Source organism: Fukomys damarensis, unplaced genomic scaffold, assembly GCF_012274545.1.
Source record: "Fukomys damarensis isolate Sample0158 unplaced genomic scaffold, DMR_v1.0_HiC HiC_scaffold_38, whole genome shotgun sequence".
Classification (NCBI taxonomy): domain Eukaryota; kingdom Metazoa; phylum Chordata; class Mammalia; order Rodentia; family Bathyergidae; genus Fukomys; species Fukomys damarensis.
This window is the reverse complement of record NW_022900950.1, coordinates 18,146,303-18,172,745: the sequence shown is the minus strand read 5'-3', so window position 1 is coordinate 18,172,745 and position 26,443 is coordinate 18,146,303. Positions and strand designations below refer to the sequence as shown.

At 38.6% G+C, this 26,443-nt stretch overlaps 1 protein-coding gene across 1 annotated transcript in view; it reads left to right on the top strand.

The window, feature by feature from the left end:
• Synpo2 (synaptopodin 2) overlaps nucleotides 1-26,443 on the top strand; it is a 174,624-nt gene that overhangs the window by 128,964 nt on the left and 19,217 nt on the right. Inside the window, exons 2-4 of the mRNA XM_010610808.2 lie at nucleotides 11,023-11,174; nucleotides 14,782-15,575; nucleotides 18,044-20,235. Of these exons, the coding sequence (XP_010609110.1) occupies nucleotides 11,023-11,174; nucleotides 14,782-15,575; nucleotides 18,044-20,235 (3,138 nt within the window). The remainder of the gene's footprint in view (nucleotides 1-11,022; nucleotides 11,175-14,781; nucleotides 15,576-18,043; nucleotides 20,236-26,443) is intronic.

The window sequence follows — 26,443 nt, the reverse complement described above, 5'->3', positions numbered from 1 at the left end:
ACAGCCACTGGACTTATGCTAACATGGATTGGATTTATATATATTGTTAATAAAATTATGTAATAAACAAAAAATGTTATGTTTCTGATTTATCATTCAGATGTGGTGGCGTATGCCTGTAATCTCAGCACTCTGAGAATGTGATGCAGGAGGACTGTGAGTTTAATTCTAGCTTGGGTAATTTAGTTGACCCACTGAAACCCTGTCTCTAATAAAAAAAAAAAACAGGCCTGGTGATGTAGCTTAGTTGCAAAGGCCCTGGGTTCAATCTGCAGTATCAGAAAAATAATTTTTTTCATTTTTGGTTTCTAATATAGTAAATACTAATATATAAGAAACACACAGAAAAAAAAATTCTTGAAGTTCTTAATCATTTTTAATCATGCAAGTGGTTCCTAAGACTAAAACGTTGGGGAATTGCTTTTGGTCACACTCTTAAACACCGATACTGGCCTTAATGAAAGTCCAGCTTATGAAAAGTTTGGGAGTTATCCTTTAAACAGCCCTACCCTGAAAGCACACAGTCTTTCTGATATGATTTAATTCTTCTGGCCTCACACCAGCCAGTTTGCCTCTTTTTGCACCCATGCTTCTTAGTGTTATCTTATGGCTGGAGTGGTAACAATAACGGGAAGAAACTGACAGTGTTTTCTCCCCATGCTCTCCACTACCTGTTAGTGCAATCAGCTTAACTTTCTCAGAATAAACCTGCGCAAATAGTTTAAATTTGTCCTAGTAACTCTTCTTAAATTAAAATTCAATAACAACTTTATGTGATTCTTTCCCAAATGAAGGTAACATAATTATCTTGTATGTATGTGTGAATTATAGCCTAATGGGCATAGAATTGGGAAACCAGAGGGAATTCTCTCATTCTCTGGATAAGGAAAATGATTCCCTGAGAGCTTACATTCTTTGTTCAAGGTCGCATGAGCTACGACAGAATTAGGATAAGAAATCCAGTTTCCTACTAGCTTCAAGTCCTGAGCAAAATAATAGAACTTGCACATATATTATTAAGAAGCTCTACTCTTTCCGGGCTTGGTGTGGCATGCCTGTATTCCCAGGGCTTGGGAGGTGAGACAGGAGGATTACCACAAGTTTAAGGCCAGCCTGACCTACATAGTGAGGTCCTGTCTCAAAAAATCCAAGGAAGGAAGGAAGGGAGGGAGGAAAGGGAAGAAAGGAGAGAGAGAGAGAGAGAGAGAGAGAGAGAGAGAGAGAGAGAGAGAGAGAGAGAGAGAGAAAGAAAGAAAGAAAGAAAGAAAGAAAGAAAGAAAGAAAGAAAGAAAGAAAGAAAGAAAGAAAGAAAACCTCTACTCGTCATTTGAAAAACCTCTACTCATCATTTGGAAAACATTTTTCATATGGCATATATTATTTTACCTATACTTTTATTTATGAAAAAATAGAAGAATAAACTACTTCATCTAGTTCAATTAAGTACTAGAAATTTGCAGATGTCCAGAGCTACAGAAAACTTGGGCATTTCAGGTAGATATACTTTTTAGGGTACATGTAACATATTCAGAATCCAAACTATTTTTTGGGAGCAGGTACCGGGGATCAAATGAATCCAAACTATTTTGATAAAAATACCAACCCAAGCACAGCGTCTGCCACCTTCAGTTGTGAATTCTAACCTATACTTTATGAAAATGGCAGTGCCTCAGACCCAGTTATACCTTTCAATATCAAAACTTCTGTTTTCACTGTTGGGGATATGCTCTTTCTGCAAGGTATCACATGCTTTGCTGCATCTGCTCAGTCTACTACAAGTGATTAGAACATTTCTAATGTCTTGGGATCACTCTTATCAATGCCCACTATTTTCTTGAGTCCAGCAGACATTAAATCCTGTTAAGTATGTAAGAGTTTTCCCATCTTCATGAGATGACCCAATATCGAGTCTTTTGTTGTTTTTCAGATTTCATGCTAAAATTTGGCTTTTAGGCCCTGGCATTGCCATTTAACTATAACATCTTTCTATGTGCAGGATGCATGCTTGTTCCCATTTCTAATTTTCTGTAAATGAAATAACAAAGGTGATTCAAATAGTATAAAATTGATTGAGCAGACTGAGGAAAGGACCCAGGCTCTTTTACTCATAGTAATATACAGAAGTTTTAATGAAGTTTATTTTTACTGTATTTTGAGTACTTGCAAAGCTGAAGCTTCTCATCATAGTTTTTTCTATATAATAATAACAAATTCTTATTAGCATAATTTCTTTTTGGCAGTACTAGGATTGAACCCAGGACCTTCATGCTGATCTATATCCCTAGACTTCAATCCTTTTAAAATAGTTTTATTTTAAAATATGGTTTTGCTAGGGGAAGTGGGAAGGGTAGGGGAAAGGAAATAAGGGAAAGGAAAAAAATATGAGAAAATGAAGAAATGGAAATAAAGTCTTTGTAAATAAGGAAGGGAGGAAGGGGTGAAGGGAGGGCAGGGGTAAGGTGAAAAAATGAGAACCAAGACCTATGATGTAAAGGTACAAGATCCCAATGATGAATGTAACTGCTCTGTATGCCTAAAATGTACCAATAAACTCAATGAGGAAAAAAAAATAAAATATGGTTTTGCTAAATTGCCCATGTTGGGGCTTGAAATTGTTTCTCCTGCCTCAGCCTTCCAGGGTGCTGGGATTACAGGTGTGTGCTACCACTCCTGGCTAGCTCATTAATTATTTAACTATATTTTATATGCCCGATTAACAAATACAAATTTAGATTTGGGAAACTCAGTGAGTTCCACTTCTGTTCTCTTTTCTTATCAACTCTTATTAAACAGACTACTTGTTTACCTAATCTTTTAAATTTGACATGTGCTTTTTTATGAACTCCTTAAGAAATTTTCTTTTCCTTTTCAGTGTAATTGTTTATAAAAAGATCTGCTCACAGTTCAAAAACCTCTGTGCATTTTTTCATATCTTAACTCAACAAAAAAGTAGGCAGGGATGTATCCTCATGGGTTGTGGTCCATTAGTGTCTTTCTGAAAAGATGTTTACATTCTCGGAAAAGAAGGAAAAGCAGAGCATACCATTCCATATTAGTACTTGTTAGTTTTCTATCATCATAATGACTGATTTATAACAGCTCAAAACAGTTACACAGCAGCACCGTTTCTGCCTGTGGAATCACATTGGTATGCAGATTCTCAAGTATGCAGCCCCATGGATTAGGGCTTTCATTCCTGTCAAGAGCAGTTATTACCCCAGGAACCTTTCCAAAGTTGCTACCAGAAATGCTTTTTACTTTTATGGTGACTTGGTCCCTAAGGATAAAGGCAACCATCCAAAATGAAAAGTTTCTTTGTCCAGTATCTGGATATGTATTATTGATGTGAATAAGAAAGTTCATGGTCTTCTAACTGAAACTCAACATGAGAACAACTTTGGAGCTTTAATTGAGGTACTAAATACAGAATAACCAAAAAGCCCTAGTGCCCTCTTGCCTTGGCATCTGCAACCTGATTTGAATATACTGTTTAAGCCTTATTTCCATTACTTAGGCCAATGACCTCTAGGATTGAATCCCTTATTCAATCCTTTATATATCTATAAATCAATGCCTTAGTGGAGAAAAGCTTGCTTCCTTTTAGAGATCATCTACTTTCCTTTTAGAACTTCTGTCAAACTATGCACCTTGAAATTTATCTTACTTTGTTCCTTATAGGTTCTTTACAGAGCTTTCATTTCTCAAATTGATTTCCTATTGTACAACTCTGTAATGGCTTTTCTAAACTTCATTGTCCTAAAGTTTTAATCTCATTTTCCTTTGCTTTTTTATTCTTGGCAGATGATCTCATGCAATTATCTAATGTAAGTTCCTGTATTATCTCTCTTGTCTATCTTGAAATATCAGCATCTAAATCCTTTTTCCCCTTCTTTTCTGTGTTTGAAAATAGTTGTCCTTTTTTTCTTTATTCTTAACTCTATCATTCTGCATCAGTCCAAGTTTCCTTTGAGGAAATAAGAAACCTCTGTAGTTATTTTAATAAGAAAGGAATATAATCAGTACTTATAGAATTAAAAGATCTGGAAGTGCAGAGTTTAGGAATAGCCAGTAGGAGTGATCTCAAACAATAAGGAGGAAGTGGTTGCCCAAGGTATTGGCAACATTAGCCAGGATCAGGAAGCTTGGGAGCCACGAAAACACTGAGCCCACGGCTGGGTTCAATGTGATATGCTTTAGTCAAAGTGTGGGATTAAGAAGTTGCCAGTAGAAGTAGTGAATCTAGGATAAAATCATTGACCAGATCTTTAGCAGCACAATGGATGCCTCACAGTCTCATATGTCTGTCTGGTTATCTCAGTTCCAAATGCCAGTTTCTTGGAGGTGCACCAGCTATCCAAGCTCCATCCCCAGCTGAAGAAGCTGAGAGGTGTTACTTTGTTTTCTCATCCTCTGTAACACACAGTATGCTAGAAATTTAGTACAGAAGTTGAGCAAACCAGTGAATGATTTTGTCCTTCTTCCCCACTGATAGCTGCTTTATAAGATTGTTTAATTTTTTATTTATTTCTCATTTTTATTTACCCCCATATTAGACATTTTCTCAATTCTTTTTTTCCATTTCACTATTTGAATTTCTGCACTATCCAGGATGCTCTTTGCTTCCTACAATAAAGACTTTACTTGGATTACTATTGTTTTATTCTATTGTATTCGGGTTATTTTTTTCCTCTTGTGCAAAAAATAATGCACAAAAATGGTGCAGAAATATTTTCTGGAAATATTGTGCCACTATAAAGATGAATTGTCAGCAAGTTGTGAACTCATCCTTAGTACTAGGAAACTGCCTCACCAAGGACTGAGGTTGGACTTTAGGCTCTGAGTAACAAGCCCTAAAGAAGATTTGCTTATTTCTAAAACTTTAGCTACCATCATCATTGTTCTTGTGGTGCTTTCCAAAGGGCTTTCTGACCAATTCTTTATTGTCAGCTGAAGTATACAAATCTACCTAGGGTTTTGGTTTAAGAACAGGTGGGTGAAGGGAAGGCAGGGACAAGGGCAAAAAAATGAGAACCAAGACCTGTCATGTAAAGGTACAAGATCCCAATAATGAATGTAACTGTACTGTATACCTAAAATGTACCAATAAACTCAATAAAAAGAAAAAAGAACAGGTGGGTGAGGGGATACTTATGAGATCTTGTCTCATAGGCTTAAGAAAATTTCACCAAATGCTTGAACTGGAAAACTGAGAAAGAACTGCAGCTTCAGAAGGAGCTGCTAGGTCATAGACTACTTTACAATTTCCTTCAATAGGTTTTAATCTCTAAATCTTTAATTGTCTACAATCATCTCTCACATTATCTTAGGTAACATGAGGTCCCTGAGACTTTATTGTGTGTATTGAGACCAGTACCACATGTGATAGCCCAGATATATGATGAGTCTTTTATACTTTTTCATAAATTTCAGTAGAATATGGCAGTGGAATTTAAGGAAGAGATTATATTGGTCCTACCACATACTCCAAAGTTTTCCAAGAGGATTTGTTAATGAGTTATACACCAAAATGTAGCTCCTGAGATAAAATTTAGTTCAACTGACAGCAGGTAGATGTGATTCTTGTCATATATACAACAAAAATTAGGTTAAGTCCAAAACTTTATGAGACATTAATTCGGAAACTTGCTTTCATTTACTTCTTTTCATGTTGCCAAGGAATTATTAATAACACTAAATAGAATAGCTAGAATTTTGCTCAGTTTGTTCTATGACATGCAAATAATGTCAGTAAATTTGCCGGAGAAGTCTTTCCTCTCCATTTTCATCTGGTCGCTGTAAAACAAGTCTTTCCCAGCATAGATCAAAGAGAGTGGTGAGCAATGAAACATAGTACTTGGTAACTCTCGACATTATCAGCATCTCTTAGTTATGTAATCTGATGAATGTGAGAGACACTGAAAGGGAATGAAGTATTTTACAGATAGCAACTCAGTCATGGTCTGATGCCATAGGCGTGGGATTACATCACACAGGAACCACAGAGCTGTGCTCTATCATGTCATAGCTTGTAAAGGGTAATTTTTTTCAATTTTGAATTTGACACACATTTATCACTGACTAGTGTCCAATCTTTTAAGGAATCTTTTATATATAACTCGAAGATAATAAAAAAAGAAAGAAGTAGAACCAAACCAAACCTGCCTTTCCCAGCCACTGGCTTGTGGGGTAACCAGGCAAACTTATCACCTCTTCCATTTCCTTCCCGACTGCACTCAACTCCCCTACCGAGGGCGATGCTGTCTGCGATCCTCGTCCTCTCTTCTCACTCCCGAGTTTATGGTAGAGAAGTTAAAACATGGATCGGGGAAGTGATTTGTACAGTGGATAAGGGCACAAGCTCTGGAGTCAGATTCCTGGGGGTTAAATTCTGATCCGAGCTGTGTGATTTTTGGCAAAGCACTCATTTGTCTGATTTGTAGTTGTCCTACATATAAGACGAATGGACGGCAGAAGCATAGGAACACGAAGACGTGGAAGACGTAGAGTCTTCCCAGGTTTTGTAGGAATAAGTGATACTATGTGTAAAAAACTTAACAGTAAATGTTTAGTAAGCATAACCTACTAATATTTAATTATTTGTGCCAAAAGGCATAAAACAAGTTCGTTTTCTTCCGTTTTTTTCATAAAACTCCATTTTATGAAGTTTGTACTTACTGAACAGAAAAAAGATACAATACTGTCTTATGAGATAAAATATTGATAAGATAATTCCAAATACCTGAATAAAAACTAAAAATGGCAGGGCTGGGGATGGGGATCAGTGGCAGAGGTCCTAAATTCAGTCTCTAACACCACACACACACACATACACACACACACACACCTAGAAAATAAATGTAGATGTTTTCAAATATCTTATAGACCAAGCACCAACATTGTTTCTGGTGTGTCTGTGTGTCTGCGGGTAAATATATGTGTGTACATCTGTGTGTGTGTGTGTGTGTGTACATACAGGAAATCAATATATTGTATTCACCAGTCCTTTCTTGAGTAGCTCTCTGAGCTGTATACATATCATAGAACTTTGCATACATCATTCCCAATGCTCATTCATCATCTAGACAGATGCTGAATTCGCATCATTTTCCATTTTGAAAGCCACAGCACTTAGGAGGCTGAGTCCTAAGTACAGGAATTTGAGACCAGCTTGGAACACGTAGGGAGAATCTGTCTCAAAAAGTGAGGGAAAGTAAAAGAAAGGAGAGGAGAGGAGGGCAGGGGAGGAGAGAGGAGGGTAGAAAGGAAGGAAGGAAGGGGAAAAGGAAAAATCTGTATATTACTGCACATGTATCTGTCATAATTTACTCTTAAACAGAGCTGTATTGCTGAAGTTGGTTTTTGCAAGGTATGGGTTTGGGCACAAGAGCCCCTATTATGTTATCTTTGAGTTAGTAGTTCTATGGAAAATGGAGAAGGGTTGGTTCTTCAGGAACACTTTGGTGTCAAGGAAAATATCACCATACTTAATATGGCTCATGAGAGAATATTTCCTGTTGTTCAAACAACTGAAAAAGGTCAGCAGAACACCACCTCAGCAGTGGATTCTGCGTACTGCCCTCAGAACGTAAGCTCTGCGGGACTTCTGATGACTCCTCTATGATGCTCTGGCTTATGCAGATACCATTAGAAGCTCCTCCTGACAAGCATGATGATGAACTTCACATTTCCCATCACACAACACATGTTTGGATGACAGACATCTCTGTTAAGCAGAGGGTGTATTATTTTCCAGGAATCAATTTTTCATTCTGCTTTGCAAGCCCATGAAGCTGCTGAAAACTCAAACAGCTCATTGATGACAAAAGAAACCCCACCTAAGATAGGCCCCCAAGGTGTACAGATATAGGACACTTTTGTTTTTTTAGAACTGTAAAACCTCTATGGTTCTCTAAAGAATGAGTTTTCTGTTTGGATTCTAGGACATCTGACTCCATTAAATGAAGGACTCTATCAAATGAAAGATTTTATGCCTCAAAAATATACATGGTTATTTATCTAATTTTATTTGATAAATTTCAATGAATGAAATGTGAACAATAAGAATAATCCTAACTTCAATGTTCATGGTTGGATGTAATTTTATCCTGGGCTTATTAACAAATATCTTTACTGAATAGTTTCTCTGGTGTGAATAAACATAAGATCCTAATGATGTAATTGACAATGTGAAATAGGAAGAAAAGGGCTAAAAGTATAGGGAAAGTGGGAAGGGTAGGGATAGGTAATAAGAGAAAGGAAAAAAATAGGAGAAAATGAAAAAAATGGAAATAAAATGTTTGTAAATGGGTAGGGGAGAAGGCGGTGAAGGGAGGGCAGGGACAAGGGGAAAAAATGAGAACCAAGCCCTGTCATGTAGAGGTACAAGATCCCAATAATGAATGTAACTGTACTGTATACCTAAAATGTACCAATAAACTCAATGAGAGGAAAAAACAATTATTTTGTGATCTTCTAAATAGTTTATGTAAAACAAAACAAAACAAAACAAATATATATGTCAATTCAATCAATATTTTCAAAATCAGGTGAATAGCCTTTCCCATTGCTTTTGTTGCTTCCTTATGGCCTTGGGAAGAAGTTGTTATGTTCTTCCAACAAAAATAATGATACTGGTTTGGCAGAAAAAGGGAAGACCTTATATCGATTATAATTTATGGCAATAAAAGGATGGGCCCTCCAAAAGCAAAACCAAACGACTTCAAATTTTAATAGTACCATTGCTTTGGCCCCTAAAAGTATTCTTTCACTTTTAGGATTATTACCTGAAGATGTAAACTTCAAACTTCTATCAGTTAATATATTAATTTCAGTATGATCTTAACAGGAATTAGTGGACAGCTATCAGAGATAGATTGAAATTTGTTTCATGACCGATAAGACCTGAACTTGACTATGAAAATATTCTTCAAGAAATGCTGTTTGCCAAGTTTTGAAGCCTCTGGACTCAATTTTAGAAGTCACAGAGGGATTACCCTTTGTAGAAAATACTGAGCATAGCATCTTAAAGTACTCTCAAGTTTGAAGTTGTATGATAATGTGATACATGTTCACTGTGAACTACATATGAGGCTGATATTATAAAATGAAATCTAAGCACATTAGCATCACTTAGGATCCCAGCAGGAAATAGATGGCAAGCTCAAGGAAGGTAATGTAAAGCAAGGACTAAAATCAGACTTAAGGGAACCAAGAAAGAAACACAGAGATCAAGAACAGGAAGTTCTTATTGCCCTTAGGCCTAAAGATGCAAGGAGGTAGCATGTTATTGGAACATAACAAAAGTTAAGGCAATGGAGAGCAGGCAAGACTCTATAGACCATGGAGCAGAGCTGTCAGCAGACTATGGCCCAGCATAACCACTAGGAAGAACCATCTTGATCACTCCTTCCCCTTACTCTTTGGTCATTTATTGGTGCTTCCTATTGACCAGACCCAACTAGAAGCCAATGTGATCTCTTGAGGCCATTGCCCCTCACTCACTCCACAGGGCAGGGTTGAGAATAGGTCTAGAAAGGCAGAAAATAATCAGCATGCATAACCATAATTACACAGATATCAGCCTCTAGTTCATCCTCATGAAGAGCAAATGCCATTATTCTGCTCCTTTGACTTTCTCCTCTTCTAGCTTTTTTACCCTATTATTCTTCTATATCATTCTGTGCTAGAATATAATGCAATCCTTAAAGGAGGGCTGTTGCTATTATTTGAAAAGTAATCTTTTTTTATTTGCAAAATAATCTGATTTTTTCTTTCTTTTTTACTTAGTACTTACAATTTATTTCAATCAAGGTTTTCTCTTGTTGACATCTTCCCTGGTATCTCAGCTATATTATCTCCTCCTGAGACTAGAATGGTTCCCATCACCTCTTTATCTGCACAGCTCCCTCTTCATACAGTGTCCTGTCCTACATCTCCCTCTTTACTCGCAGTTCTCCACTTTCTTTGGCCATGGGAGGGGCTGTTATATTTTATGTTAATGGAAACAGTCCCTTTCTGACTGGGATAAAACTCCACAATGTGGAATAACTATTTTTTTTCATTTTTTTTAGCTTTAATTGAGTTTATTGGTACATTTTAGGGATACAGTACAGTTACATTCATTATTGGGATCTTGTACCTCTACATGACAAGTCTTGGTTCTCATTTTTTCCCCTTGTCCCTGCCCTCCCTTCACCCCCTCCTCCCCTCCCCATCTGCAAACACTTTATTTTTATCTTTTCATCATCGCATATTTTTTTCTTTTCCCTTTTTACCCTTCCCCTACCCATCCCACCTTCCCTACACCTTTAGCTCCTTTCTTCCCATTTCTCAATATCAATAATCTTATTAGGATCTTCTGTATTATTGCAGATTATTCACACCAGAGAAACTATTTGGTATTTACACATGTGTGCCTTATTTATTTCACTTAGGAGTATATCTTCAATATGGAATAATTATTTTTAATGTATGATGAATTTAAACACCTAGCATCTTTTTCATCCTTTTTTGGATTATAGTTCTTTTACATTAATTTCCTTTTCTCCTTTTTATTTACAATATTGTACGTTAAATGTTGAACCAATGCCTAGACTGCATGTGTGTGTGGTATATTTGGGAGGTGGTGAGAAGTGTTAAGATGGTCTTATTGGTTAAAAGGTTAAAAATTGGAAGAAGAGGGGAGAAAATGAAGGAGAAAGGGAAGGATAAAGGAGGTGTATACTATACATGTACCAATTCCCCACAATGAATGAATGTATTCACTATGCTTCACAAACACATACTAATACAAAGTTAATACATAATAAAAAGAAGTTCATGAAGCATTGGCCATGCAGGCTTTGTTCTAAGACATTTGGAAAATGCAAGGAAGACCCCAAATCTGCCAAAACATGAATCAAATGAATGTGCTTAATTTTTTTAAATGGCTGTTTTAGTTTGGTGACTCCTGTCTTTCAGAGATGGTGGCATGATTCTTGCAAGTTGTACGATTGTAACTGCTTCTTATTTTACTCCACTCAGATTCGTAGCCAGAGCAAAGCCTCAGTGTCTGGGCTGTGTGAGGGGGATGAGGTGGTGTCTATCAATGGCAATCTGTGTGCAGACCTCACCTACCCAGAAGTCATCAAACTCATGGAAAGCATCACAGACTCCCTTCAGATGCTCATCAAAAGGTACAACACATTTGTTGGAGTATAAATCTGCTTTGGAAACTAAATGAGAAAAATAATAGCTCTACTGCATGTATATCATGATTTACCAGGGAACTGGGGGTTCTGTAAATAGGAAGTCAGGGGAGTGGAGCAGTAAAATCTCAGTGGCGGGTCTATTCAAACTTTCTGATTAATTGAAAATTAATTTGAAAATCTTTGTTTTCAAATAATTTGTTGAAAATTTTAGGTATTGTAGACTACTTCCTTGGAAATCTCTGTATTATTGAGCATAATTTAATACTGCTTTCTGATGAGTCAGAATCACTGTTATAATTCCCAGATTCATACCTGAATTAAAAATGTTTAAGAACTAAACCATTGAGCTACACAATAATTTTTTATAGAAAAAAATACTTAGGAAAGGAAAACAAAAGCAAACAAAAATTTGAAAGCAGTCAGATTTCTACTTAAGGACCACCAGTAAAGCCAATATTTGAACACAGACAAAAGCTTATGTTTAGAATGAAGATTTGGGACTACCAAAGTAAATCATTTGTGAATTCCATCTCTCCAAATACCACTATTGTTTTAAAAATGCAGAAATAACTTTTAGAGATAAAACAAAAGAAAATAACAGTGAGGGCAATCTCTTTCACACACACACACACACACACACACACACGCACACAAAATAGCATCCACAGTGCTACTGTAAAACTCAGATTGATATAGTACGATCCATACTGGCTTTTAACTTGAAGCCCTGACTATTGTCTTATCGAGACATAAATGTCTCAGCTTCATGGAGTACAGCCTTCAGGAGACGTCAGAGAACATTTCACAGAATCTTAAAGCCCTCTAAATTTGGCCTTAACTTTGTGGAAAAACTACATACATAGAGTGTCATTCCTCTGATACTCCTTCAGTATGATTCCATTTCTATTTTAAAATGATCTCATCAAAAATCTAACATAGTCTTAGAATGTCCCATCTAAATATTCACTCACCAAGGTCCGTGTTAAAGGCTTTAGGATCCCACTTACTTATAAAGCTACCCTTTGCTTTTAAAAGGAACCTAACAGGAAAGTTACCAGGTTAGGTTCCAGTGTTTGCAGTTACTGTGTATTAATCTGTGACTTATTTGAAGACTTCCATATTGTAAAGATTCACTCATGTTCTAGAAGGGAGAAACAACCTTTTCTAATTTATTCCTTTGTAATGCATTTAGCAATTTAACAATTGAGGCCAGTTTATCTGGAACACACTGGTTTGGGACACCCAACAGAAAATTACAGTTGAATCTTCGGTACATATTTAACTTTAGAAGTAAATGAATCATGCCTATAATTATTTCATCCTAAATATTTTGACTTTTAAGTGAAATAGTTAATTGATATGACACAAGATAGAATTCAAAGGTAATTATCATCATAACCACCATAGCACTCTAGACATCTGAACATTGTTCCTAGAAATTAAATATCTCTCTCACACCACATCATCTTCACTGGAAGACAAGTATTTGATTTTTCCGGGGCTTTTACCCAGAGATGGCTGCTATACCATTTTTTAAAACGCCTTTAACATTGAGTCTTCACTATCTAAATTTTATTAAAACCATAAGATATAAAAAGATAAATGATTATATAATTATAATGCATAAATTGTTCAATTATCTATAGAGACTGAAAAGAAGATAATTAAAGCTTTAACCTCTCTCCTCTCTTGCTTTTATGACTTTTATTTATGCGTAGAGTAAGTCCCTGACTCACAAATGAGTTCTGTTCCAGTAGAACATTTGTAAGTTGGATTCATCCTAAGTCCAACAAAGTGAGTGTTATACACCTTTGACACAGATAGATAATGTGTTTTGTTTTGCTCTTCCTAGAAATCCTCTCCCCATCACCACTGCTTTTCCTCCTGCTTCTGTACATCCTGGCCCTGGTTGAACTATGTACTCTGTGCACTATTGCACTGTACAGTAAGCACAACTGTGACAGTGTCCCGCTCAGTACCTGAGCTACTTCTGAGACTTGTTGGCATCTAAGAATGTTTCTAATGCAAAGTCCGTTCATAACAGTGAAAGTCCATAATTTGAATGTTCCTAAATTAGGGACTTGCAGGATACATTTCACTCCAGCTATCAGAAATTTTAACATTCATCTGGCCCATTTGCCTGTATTCCAGTTTATAAGGCTGGAGTAAATTGAACCTATTCTATTCTTAGCTTCATAATCAACTGTTAACATAATTCAAAGTGACTTAATCTACTTCCATTCTAAGGCCTTCCTAGGCTAGCACTGTCTGAACTTTTGGCACCCTCAAATGCAGTTTGATGGAGTGTATTTATCATTTCCTATAAATGAATGCTCTAATTTGCATCATGTTTTAAAACACTTTAGAGTAATTTTTAAAAAACAGTGCTAGGAAGTTTTTCAACTTATTTGCATAGTGAAAGCTGCATTATGTTAATTACTCTGCCTTTGTTTTGTTTTGCTTTACCAAATACAATCCAAAACAAAGTTGAGAGTGAATATTTGACCAGTGATCTGATATTGTACTGTCACAGAAATTCTAAGGTAAATTCCTGTGAGTAGAATAGAAATAGCAGCTCCCTGCTTCCATTGACAATCCCTGCTTTAGGTAGGGTACATTTTGAAGGAGCAGAAAAGGGGCAAAGATAGCTCCTGCTGTTGCTTTAAAAAAAAAAAAACAACTTGCAAATGTAAGTAATGAAGGCCATCTCCCACAGCTGTTCTCTGAATGACGCTTCTCTTCTAAAAGCATTCAGGGTTTAGAGTTTTAAAAAGAAATTGTTTAACTCTTAAATTGACATTGTGCCTTCTGGAAAGCCAAACTTTGCAAAAAGCCCACTGAGAATGAGTAAGGTCAAACGAAGGACTGTGTTGAACTGTTCTGGGCTCCTTAGCTGAGAAATAAAGGAACAGTTTGACTTCAGAAATCCTAAAAGGAAAATGCTATAAGAGACAGGTTCCAATACGAGAAGGGAAGACATCTCAGATTATAAATACTCCATGACTTAATGATTCATTCAGCATGGAAAGGATTTCTCTTTGCACAAGAGAACTGGGCCAGGGTCCACTTATTACCAAACACACTCTTGCCAGAGCTTAAAAAACAGTTTGTATTTCATTCTTTTCAAGAAAGTATAGCCTCTAAAAGGATTACTTGAAGTATCTGTAATTTAAGATTGATCTGAAGCTGCTGGATATGTTTATGTGACTTTATCACATCTAGACTAAAACTCAGTAAGACAGCAAAATGCATTGTTCCATTACAGCAAACATAGTTATTTGGAAATATACAAATAATTTCAGAAAAAGGACATCCATGTAATTACAACCTGTAATTTTTTTAAGAGTTGAATTTAGGTTTTAAAGTCTTTGTGAGAACTTTTGTTGTGCTTTAAAGAAAAGTTTATTTAGAAGCTCTTTACACAATCTTACAAAGATGTTGCAACGGGTTTCCAAATATTTTGCAGTTGACATTGGGGGAAATATTTTGATGGTATCATGTACTGTATTACATATCATAAATGTCAGGAGAAAATTTTGGCAGGTGCAACACACTCTGATTTAACTGTCTGGAATTATTTTCCTGTGTACAGACCATCCAGTGAAATAAATGAGGCTGTGGTCTCTGAAACTGAAAACAAAAACCACGAGCATCTCACACAGGAAGGGTATGTGGAAAGTACCACCCTGCAGATTCGACCGGCCACAGAGACCCAGTACAGAGAGTTCTCCATCTCCCTGGCCAAGAGCAGAGCTCCTCTAGCTGAGGACCAGAGAAGTGCTTCTGATTGTGCAGGGAGCTCAAAAGAAGAAGCAGGCCTGAGCTACCAAACAGCTCCCCAAGCGCTTGACTCCCTAGAAGGATCCTTGAGAGAAAAGCTAGAAGCAGGAAGACTGGGCACCGTGGTGGAGCTACAACTGTCACTTTCACAGGACCGTCACAAGGACACCAGCGACCCTGCTGTGGCTCTCCTGGGAGCTAAGAAGCCAAAGTCTCCTGACCTAGACCCGTGCTTGCAGCATGAGGGGGCTGTCCTCATAAATTCCGTCCCTGCTGATGCAGAAGGAGACCTTTCTCTGAGGTCCAGCAAGACACTCCAGGTCTCCAGCAGCAGAGAGCTGAGAGTGATCCAAGGGAGTGCAGTGGCAGCAGACGGGCTGCCCCAGGTAGAAGTGATCCTCGATTGCTCTCACAGGCAGAGGACTGAAGGGTGCAGGCTGCAGGCAGGAAAGGGGTGTGTGGCTTCTCCAGCGGAAGGAGGGCAGTCCGAAGCACCTCCTTCTCTGGTCTCATTTGCCGTCTCATCAGAAAGCACAGAGCAGGGAGAAGATCCACTCGGGGAAAAGGATCACAGCAGACCACACAAGCACAGAGCGCGGCACGCACGTAAGTCCTGCCCTGGGTTGGCGCCTGGTTCTCAGGGAGTCTGGGGACTTTGGGGTATTTTGCTGCTGCTTTGCCTGCATGGACTTTTAAAAAAAATACTTTTTTCTGCCTTTTAGTAACTTTAAAAAATATTTATTTAATGCAAAAAAAAAAAAAAGCCAAACTTGAAATTGTGAAGAATACTAGATTCTGAATGGAAAGCTATAAGTCTGAATTTCATAGTAAATTCAATTTTTTTTCATGAAATTCTTTTTATCCCCCAAGGTACAGGGACTGTTAAAGAAAATAATTTGATCATTGTACCTTTTCTTTCAGAATATGACAATGTTTCATATTTAAATATTATTAAGAGTATTGAAAGTCATGCAGATGCTGAGTTTAAATGTGAAAAAGTAGTTCAGTCTGCTGCTGAGAGGTGCCTTTAAAATACAGGCTGCACCACTGATATTAAAAGCAGATCTTCATTTTGAAAAAAAAAAATTGCTTTGCAGCTTGATGATGCTTGCAGAAGTGCGCTTGACAGACAGGGGCATGTGTGATGCAGAACGGTTACACGATACTTTCTGTCGTAAATGTCTCCCCTAGGCCGCAGAGCGTTCATCCACCTTCTAGACACAGAAGTCAGTCTCTGGGGCCATGTACAGGCTTTTAGATGTCCCAAACATACCCTGAGTTGAATTCAAGGCTTTTTATGGTACTATTTTGTTTTAGCCAGGGCAGTGAGGATAGAAAGGAAATGGGAATAAGAATCAAAGTTACATGCGAAGGTTTTTGTTCTTTTATTTCATGCACATGTGTATTTTTTTTTTCAAATTTTGGAATTCCATTTGATGATGTAAATGCTGACTGGCAAAGGCCCTTGAATGTGTGAAGGATGCAGCCCAGCCATGAACTTGGTTATTCACAGTAGTGTGTTAAGTTTTCTAGTTCACTGTTATTCCTTCCACAGCATATTTTTAGAATAACCATTTATAGCCTTATTGGCAAGTGCTGTTAATCATTCCTTATACTTTAAGCATTTGGATACCATCTTTACATTTATAGCATATTAAACAAGCATATTAAGACAGCATTCACATACTTTGTGTTGGCTCTGAAGTTAGCAACAACTGGGCAACTGTGACTGTCATTTTAATAATAAGTTGTATAACACTAAGTCCAAAAATGAACCACACTTAGTAATGGCCATGATTTTACCTTTTTCTTTGTACAAAATTTTGTCACCAGTGAGTATCTGTAACTTTGTTATAAAATTATTTCCTCTGATATTTGATTTTTAAAATATTAAAGTCTTGTTTCACAAAAAAGCTAATTTTCAATCAAAATATTATTCTTTTCTAAAATTTTCTATTTAACTATCTCAAAGAATAAAAATAATGTAAATCATATTCATTATTAAAATCATGATCATGATTAACTAATGTTATAAATTAATTCACCACCAAATTATTTTTCATAACAAAAGACAATTTAAATATAAATTTTGTTTTATTTCTGTAAAGCTCTTGTTTTATATATAAAATTACTAATTACTGCATCAGTTTTTACAGTAGTCACAAGGGTCAAAACACATAATTTTAAACTTTTTTAAGATTTACACATATTCCTACTACAATTAAAACAGTATACTTCCAAAATAGCAATACATTTACAAACAAATTTGTCTAGCCAACTTTGTAGACAGAGCCTATAACATGTATTCACAAAGATCTAGTATTCTGAAGTATGATTAATTGTTAATTCAATACTTTATTAATTTAGTAATTTGAATTTATATTAATTATTATTGCTGTAAATGGAAAGATTTTGGGTGGTTGTTGAAGTAAAAAAATTTTTTGAGAAGCCAAAACAAGGTGAAAACCTAAGTACTTACATTAAGACACATAGAAGATTTTTTAAAATTTTCTTAGGACACATTCCCATTTTATAAGATGCTTAGAAATACATTCCCATTTTATAAGATGCTTAGACATTTTATTTTTTGAATATAGAAGTACAAAGTATATCTCATTTTTCAGAAATATTTTGTTTTTAATTCTAATCATATACTATTAACTGTCATTTCCCAACCACCTTTTATTGTTACAAGGTAAGAATCTGAGAGAAATAAATATTTGAAATGTTCTAGTCAGTATGTATAAAAAATGCATTTACATGAATAAATGGAATAGGGTGTTGTGCAGTGTTATACTTATTATGTATTATTATAGGAGTATAAATTTAAAGGAAAATAAGGGGCTAGAGGTGTAGCTCAGTGGTAGAGAGTGTGCTTAACAGGAAGCACCAGGTTTACCCTCAACACCAAAAAAGAGAAAAAGAAAGAAAATAAATTGGATTCCTTCAAACTTCAGTATCCAATTATAAGAATTTTTTACATATTCATTTTCCCCAGAGGGAGGCAATTTCTGGGTTGCCATGGAGTCTTCCTTGAATTCATCAACTCACTAAGATTTTTGTACTTTCCCTAGGGCTCAGGAGGAGTGAAAGTTTGTCAGAAAAGCAGGTGAAAGAAGCAAAGTCTAAATGCAAAAGCATTGCCCTCCTTCTCACCGATGCCCCCAACCCCAACTCCAAGGGGGTGTTGATGTTTAAGAAGCGCCGGCGGAGGGCCAGGAAGTACACCCTAGTCAGCTACGGTACTGGAGAGCTTGAACGAGAGGCGGACGAGGAGGAGGAGGAGGAAGGTGACAAAGAGGATACATGTGAATTGGCCTTTCTTGGCACAAGTGAGTCAGAAGTGGATGAAGAGTTGCTGTCTGACATTGACGACAACACCCAAGTAGTGAACTTTGACTGGGATTCGGGACTGGTGGACATTGAGAAGAAGCTGAACAGAGAGGACAAGATGGAGATGTTGCCAGACACCACAGGAAAAGGAGCCCTCATGTTTGCCAAGAGGAGGGAGAGGATGGATCAGATCACAGCACAGAAAGAAGAGGAGAGGGTGGTTGGAATACCAGGCAGAGAGGCAGAGATTGCCCAGACAGAAGGCCTGAGAACCACGACTTCATACCAAAGGAAGGAAGAGGAATCGGTGAGGATGCAGACCTCTGTGAGCAAAAGCTACATCCACATGGGCCATAGCCTTGGGCAGGTGCCTCAACAGAATGGCTTCAGTGGAGGATCCGAGACAGCAGAGGCCCAGAGGCCAATCCCTATGAACAGAACGGCCAAGCCTTTCCCAGGCTCTACAAACCAGTCAGCAGCTCCCTTCTCCCCAACTCACAACATCCCGAGTCCCATCTCTGACTTCCCTGCTCCTCCACCTTATTCTGCAGTCACTCCTCCACCTGAAGCCTTCTCCAGAGGGGTATCAAGTCCCATCGCTGGCCCAGCACAGCCCCCTCCGTGGCCTCAGCCTGCTCCGTGGTCCCAGCCAGCCTTGTATGATGCAACTGAGAGGATAGCATCCCGGGATGAGAGGATTGCAGTGCCAGCAAAAAGAACAGGGATATTGCAAGAAGCCAAACGGAGAAGCACCACAAAACCCATGTTCACGTTCAAAGAGCCCAAAGTAAGCCCAAATCCGGAACTCTTGTCACTTCTTCAAAATTCAGAAGGCAAACGGGGCACTGGAGCTGGTGGCGATTCTGGACCTGAAGAAGACTACCTCAGTTTAGGAGCAGAGGCTTGTAATTTCATGCAAAGCTCCTCTGCTAAACAAAAGACCCCACCTCCTGTTGCTCCTAAACCTGCAGTCAAATCCTCATCCTCCCAACCAGTTACTCCAGTTTCTCCAGTCTGGTCTCCAGGAGCAGCTGCAACCCAACCTCCTGCCTTCCACACATCAAACCCATCACAGGGCACAGTGGTCTCTTCCATCAAAATAGCCCAGCCTTCTTGCCCTCCTGCCCGGCCTGCCAGTGTGCTGAACCTGTCTGGTCCCTTTAAAGGACCACAAGCAGCAGTAGCCAGTCAGAATTACAGCCCCAAGCCAACAGTGCCCATACCAACAGTCAATGCTGCTCATGCTGGGGCAATGGGACCATCCAATGAGCTTCCTGGAATGAGTGGGAAAGGAGCCCAGCTCTTTGCTAAGAGGCAGTCAAGAATGGAGAAGTACGTGGTGGATTCCGACACTGTCCAGGCCCATGCTGCCAGAGCTCAGTCTCCCACTCCATCCCTACCGGCCAGTTGGAAGTATTCCTCCAACATCCGAGCACCTCCTCCTGTGGCCTACAATCCTATCCACTCTCCCTCCTACCCATTGGCTGCCATCAAGTCTCAGTCATCAGGCCCACAGGCCTCTAAAGTGAGCAAGAAAAAGGGCAAGAAACCCCTCAACGCTTTGGATGTCATGAAGCACCAGCCGTATCAGCTCAATGCATCCTTGTTTACTTTCCAGCCTCCAGATGCAAAGGATGGCCTCCCCCCGAAATCATCAGTCAAGGTCAACTCAGCCCCTGCCATGAAGCAAGCTCTTCCTTCCAGGCCAGTCAATGCCACCTCACCCACGAAGGTGCAGGCTTCGTCTGTGTACTCAGTACCAGCCTACACTTCTCAGCCTACATTCTTTGCAGAGGCCACCTCTCCAGTCAGTGCATCCCCAGTGCCTGTGAGCGCCCCCACCTCTCCAAAGCAAGAGTCCACTGCCTTGTCATCTTATTTTGCAGCACCACGGCCGAAGTTCTCAGCCAAGAAAAGTGGTATCACAATCCAGGTGTGGAAACCATCTGTGCTGGAAGAGTAATCTTATAGCTGAAACTGAGTGTCCACTTTGCTTGAAATGAATTGTTTGCAGTGTCACTTGAGTCCCTGAGAATGCCTAGTAAATCCTCAACTTACTTAATTTCAGATATGTCACCTGCCAATCTGGGTCCAAGGAGTATAGCATTTTTTTAATGAGTCAAAAATCCTACTCAGATTGACTTAAAATCTATTTATCTTCTTTGCATACTTAAAAAATCGAAGTATCCCAAAATAGATGTGTGCTATTACATTAAGTAAGCAGGATACTTAGGATTTATGCCTCAGCCACAGGAAAGACAGTGATCAGTGTTATCAAACATTAGAGCACAGCAGTTATGTAACACGACAGCTGTGCACCCATGGTGAAAGGTTCAAATGCAGTGGAAGTGTAACATGTATTGACTGAGATTTCCCTTTTAAGTCGTGCTTTATCTACATTACTAGTGTGAAGGGAATAAGAAATCTAGAGGGGGCAGGATCAACTCTGGTCTGTCAACCACAGGCAACTGTTGACATCCCAGAGAAGGTTTCACTGGGGATTGTTGGAATGTATATAGTGTAGTAAGAAGTGGGTAGGAAAGAGGATCGTAATAATTACCGAGCACTTATTATGCTAGATTTATTTTGGCCAGATGTTTTTACATGTATTAACTCACTTCAGAAGACATTTAAAGTATATAGGATAGTACAACAAGGATAGTGATCCTTAGAGCTAATTATCCCACCCTTCCTCCTGGGTATTTAAGGAACTAAGGGAGTGCTGTATACCTCCTTTGCCCATGAAAGCATAAATTGTTTTCTGCAGCTGAGGCAAGTGGTAGAGTACAGAACAATGAAGCAACATGTGCATAGAGGGTGCACACAAAGGTGCACAGCGCTGTTGGCTTCCCTAGTCCTGGGACTTGAAGGGTTACCGACTACAGGAGCTGACGGTGAAGCACAAGGAGCCCCATGTACCCAGAGACTGTGGGGTGAGAACACAAGATTATTAACATCTGGTCTGAATGACCTCTCAGATTTTCTTCCTATGTTTGTTTTGCTTTTTGACAAGTGCTTCTCCCACCGTTCCTTGCAATATTATTCGTGCACTTTTACTTTATTATTTATACTTGATGGACCAGGATAATTCAGGCAAGGTTACCTTGTAAGTTTGGATTGGTCACACACCATATCATCATCCAGCTGACTAAGAAGTCAATAATGTTACTGAAAGTAGACCTGAAGACCTTTCTCATATCTATTTTAAGTTTGAGTGTGACCGTCCATGGAAAATATTCAACATGAATTAATGTAGAGAACTACAAAGTGTTTATGACAGCTCCAAGGAGAACCATCTACTCTTTGGAAGAGATATGCTTAGTGGCCTCCTAGAAAAACTTGCCTGGTTTGAGGGTACACGGTGCCATTTTAATCCTCTGAAAATAACTGTATTCCTGTTCTTTCTTTGCTGTCACTGTCGATCTGCTATATTTTTCACTATCCTATTAAAGTATTACTTTCTTCTTTATTCTGTACATTGTGGATGTTTATTACAAGTCTTCCTTGTATGAGCTATTCTGATCTAAAACATTTCTTTAATATTTCTCTCACACATCAGAATTTCCTTTCTGTGAGCATGCATTTACCCATACATTGTAAAGTTTTAAGCTTAGATATTTCTACAACATAACAAAAAGGAGCAGGGTTAAGTCAGTTGCAAGAGTAATGGCGCTGATTCTTCTGCTTTTTCTCTGTAAAATCTTCTGCTGGCTTGGGTGGCAATGCAGGGTATAGCCTGATCTCTTATTTGCCTTTTTGGGAAATCAACTAGGAAGATTAATTCAGGACAAAGGAAAAAGCAATCTATCTCTAGTATGTCATGGCTGTTTGTATTACTTGTTTCCTGTATAGGAAGTCTGTTGAATGCAGCACATTTTACATTGTTTTCTCATGGAAGAGTCAAAAAAGTTCTGAAGGTTAAGTAGGAAAGGAGAGCGTTTTATAAATGCATTCTTAACATAGCCTTTAAAGAATGGCATAGATTAGAGAAAAAGATATGGAACACACAGGTAGTAAATTGGAGCGCTTGGGTCCAGAAGTATTCTAGGATGGTAACGAGCCAGGAGTATTCCCAGTTGTCTAGTGGTTTGTGGTATGTAGGAACGAGAAGTGTTTTCAGTTCATTTCCTGTTGGACAGATGGCAGCCTTAGAAGAGCCACTATTTGGAGTTGATGACTAAAGACACAACTAACATGATTATGTCTTCTTGTCATCTGGGGACTGTTAGGGATTCACACAAAGCTTCTAAGAGACATGTCAGGCATGCAGTGACAGCATCTACAGTTTCAACCAGGAGTTGGTAGTAGACGTGATATCTTGGACCATACAGTCTCATTTATAGAAGAAAGGTGGAAATTTTACAAAACAACATCCACAACAGGGAATCTGACCTCCCCCTGAGGTCTGTGGAAATGGGAGAAAGAAGGACAAAAGCATCTCCCTGAAAGAGAGATTCCCTTCTTCTTCTTCCCCACCAGGAAGCTGTGTGGCCCCTTCAGGCTGGGGTTATGGAAGTGACATCATTGTGGCAGGTGGAAGGGTTGAGAAAGGAGCTGCTCTCCCACTAGGCCCACTTTGCACTCTGAGTCTTGTTGGTTTTGTTGTGGTGGTAATTGTTTGATTGGTTAGTTAGCTGGTGGTGGGTTTGAGGGAGCAGTTTTTGTGTAGTTTTTAGCCCCTTTCCTCTTCACTTGTTCTTTGGTAGCTTAACTCCTAGAAAGAGACTCCAAGGAGTCAGTTTCCTCTGGCGGCACCATAGAAACAATCAATGTCTGAACAACTATGTTATACCAGGTGCCTTACTCCATCATCCTGAGGCATCCACTGCATGGTTTATAGGGGCAGGAATATAAATTAAAAGATAATCTCAGTCACTGATGTACTGACAGACTTTAAGCAAAGTTCCACAAGCTTACCCTTAGAAATACCTCAAAGCTTCCTGGTAGAGCTATTGTGCTACAGTGAATTGGCACAACCCCAAAGATTGTAAGAGGAAGAAAGTTGCTGTGTATATAGAAGTACAGTGTGTTCTCCTCAGTCTTATCAGAGGGCAGATTGAATCACAGAACTGGTGGGACTGGAGGAGTGTTGCTACTTTACTGTCAGAACATTTACTATTTCATTGCCAATATTTAAATAGTAGACATTATTTTAAGAGAGGGAAGAAACACAAAGTTTCTGGATTTAGACTATCAATCGATAGGGTAAAGCTTGCATTTTTCAGGCTATATTTTTTAAGACACATTGAGGGTCATTCTAGAATATGTAAAACTTCATACTTCAAAATGTATCTAGTATGATTGATTGCTAATGATATTATGTATGAACTATTTCATTTTGCATGAAGTATCTCATTTAATCTTCACAAGAAGCAACTCATTTTAACCACAGGAAAACCAATCTAGGTTACACATAAGTCCTTACCTTAAGTGTAGGTCATTTAACTATTCTATACAGTGCCAACTTCTTTCACTGATGGACAGCTAAGAATTGTTACACAGCCAGCATTCTAGCACAAGAGTCACATCTAAAGTGTCGAAAACAAGTGATACACATTTAAAGGGGGTTGACCAGCACACCTGGGACCACTTTGCTGTTTGTAGTCACTGGGTTAAAGGACACTGAAAGTTACTTTGCCGCTGGTAGGCACATCAGACACTCTGACTACGTGGCTCTGTCGGTAATGCCCCTAAGAGCAGGAGATGCTTGGCTATTAGTGTATGAATTTAATCTTTCAAATAACTTTACTGTATATCATTTCAAACAATTATATACAGACAGCCTTGCAAGCACCAACAACATAAGGGTGATTTCCTTTAAAAAAAAATCAGTAGTTATTTTACGAGTTACTTCTAGCCAGGCAGGAAGGGTATTTGAAGCCATGGTCCTCAAAAAGAAATGATTGTTTTTTGAAAAGGTAAATGCTTAAAATGCTTCCAGAGGAAACTACAGAACACATGTTCGTTCACTCCTAACATCAGAGTTGTGCAGTTTGTATTAACTTTTTTTTATAAGTTCATGAGAAAAGTATGTGAATTCCAAGGACCAACATTGTATTCCCCCAAACAGTGACTCTCATTGGTCTAATGGCCCCATATTATTGGACTCTTGGGGACACAAAGACTCCTGTAACACTTCAAAGCTGGTGACTGAGTCAACAAGTATTCTGGGAAAATGCAAAATTGAAATTCTTCTCTAGACTTCCTATCAGAGCTGGCCGAAGGCCATAAAGCAGGCTGGTAAATTCCCATAGGACCCGACTCCAGAGAAAAGTGTTGCCAGAGGCTAGACTCCGTTTATCCTTCTACAGTTGAAAAACAATATGTGCCTCAGGCCAATAAAATTTGAGCCTTCGAATATGAAGTATCATTTCCTTCATGTCATCAGGTACAGTCAGTTCCTATGATATACATACTTGTAGCTGAAACTGCAACTTGGCATTTAGAAATCACAGACCTACTTAAAGACAACTAAACAGAGAGAAATTAAATTTAAAAATATTAAATCTGAGACCGACAGGTATAGCTCAGTGACAGAGCACTTGTCTAGCAGGGGCAAGGCTCTGGATTAGATCCCCAGCACCACCAAAAGAAAATTTCATTTTCATGAGGGCTCTCATGTTTATCTCTATTCCCTCCGTTGTTCACATGTTTGTCTATATTTTGTGGGCATTATGACATGTAAATCCAGAACCCTTAATCTAACTATCACAGGAACCTATGGGGAGAGCCTGTTTTCACAGCTCTTTGTTAGCTTCTCAGTAATAGTTACTGGTTTGTTCATGGGAAAAAATTAAATCAAAGGATTATAATTGGCTCTGAGTTGAAAAGAAATGTACATTGTAGGAATAAATAGCCACATGTTCTTCTTGGAAGAAAGTAACAAAGAGCACAGTGTTTTGGTTTTTTTCTTCAGGAAAAAGGGAATCCTGGATACCTTTAGTTGGGGGAATAGTCAATTTTCAAGGTCACCCATCAGCCAGGAATGAAGCATTCTGGTCCCAGTCAAGTCTAACTCCTGGGCCCAGCAAAAGGGGTAGGTGGGAGAGAAGAGTGAATGTATTAAGCCCCTCCTCTATGCCAGGAAGTGTGTGATGTTTGGCATAGATCATAATAATAGCTAAAATTAACTGAGTAAAACTTCCAGACCTGAATTGTGCTGAGTATTTGTCATGGATTAACCCTTGACCAATGGTCTTAATGAAATAGGTACCATTGTTACAGGGCACATTTTATGGCTTACAGATGGGATTCTGAGAAACAAAAGCTGAATAACTCATTCAAGGTCTCACAGTGTGAAGTAATGGACCCTGCATTTATTTTGCAATCTGCATTCTTAACCAATTACACTATGATTTCACTAACTCCTCAGAATTACTCTGAAAAGAGGAAATGTTCCCTTTTTACAGATGCAGTACCTAAAAGGCTAAACAACTTACCCAACAGTCACCAAGCTCACGCATACTAGAGAAGGTGAGATTTAGACATTTGTCTGTATCAAAGCCTGCAATGCCACATGGTCCACACTGTCTCTCAGACCCTGGTAATCTTGCTGCCTGAGACTGACTAGCTGCACCTTGACCAAACAAATTTCTGCTCTGGGTATGCTTTATGGGAGGTTTAGACCACACCAAGTGACTTCACGAACAAGCCCAATTCCATAACCTGGAATTCCACAAAGCATAAAATCACATGCTGAGGCAACATGATGGAAACAAAAAACAGTTTCTGAGAAAGAATCACCTGTTCTATAAGTAGAAAAATGGATTTGACAGTGGTTTTAAGTGAGTTCCCAAAATTCTTTCATTTTCCTATTTCAGGATGAAATATCCCCCCATGTGGGGGATAGGAATGTGAAGGAATGGGATTCAATAAATAAAGCAGTCAAAGTCTCTACATAAAAGGAAGTGCTGTCCTTGGCTTTATGCCTTTCTGACTAAACATAATTCAGGGAACTTACTAAGTAGTGAATTAACATCCAGCTTGCCTTACTACAAGCCGGTAAAAACTCGAGGTACTTCAAGTGAATAATTCTAAGCAGCGTAATGCTGAGGGATCAGCAGTCTTTAGTGCTTCAGAGTATCCCCTCAAGTTACTAGCACTGGGTCCTACAGAGTGCTCGGGTGCTCGGAGCGCCCCCC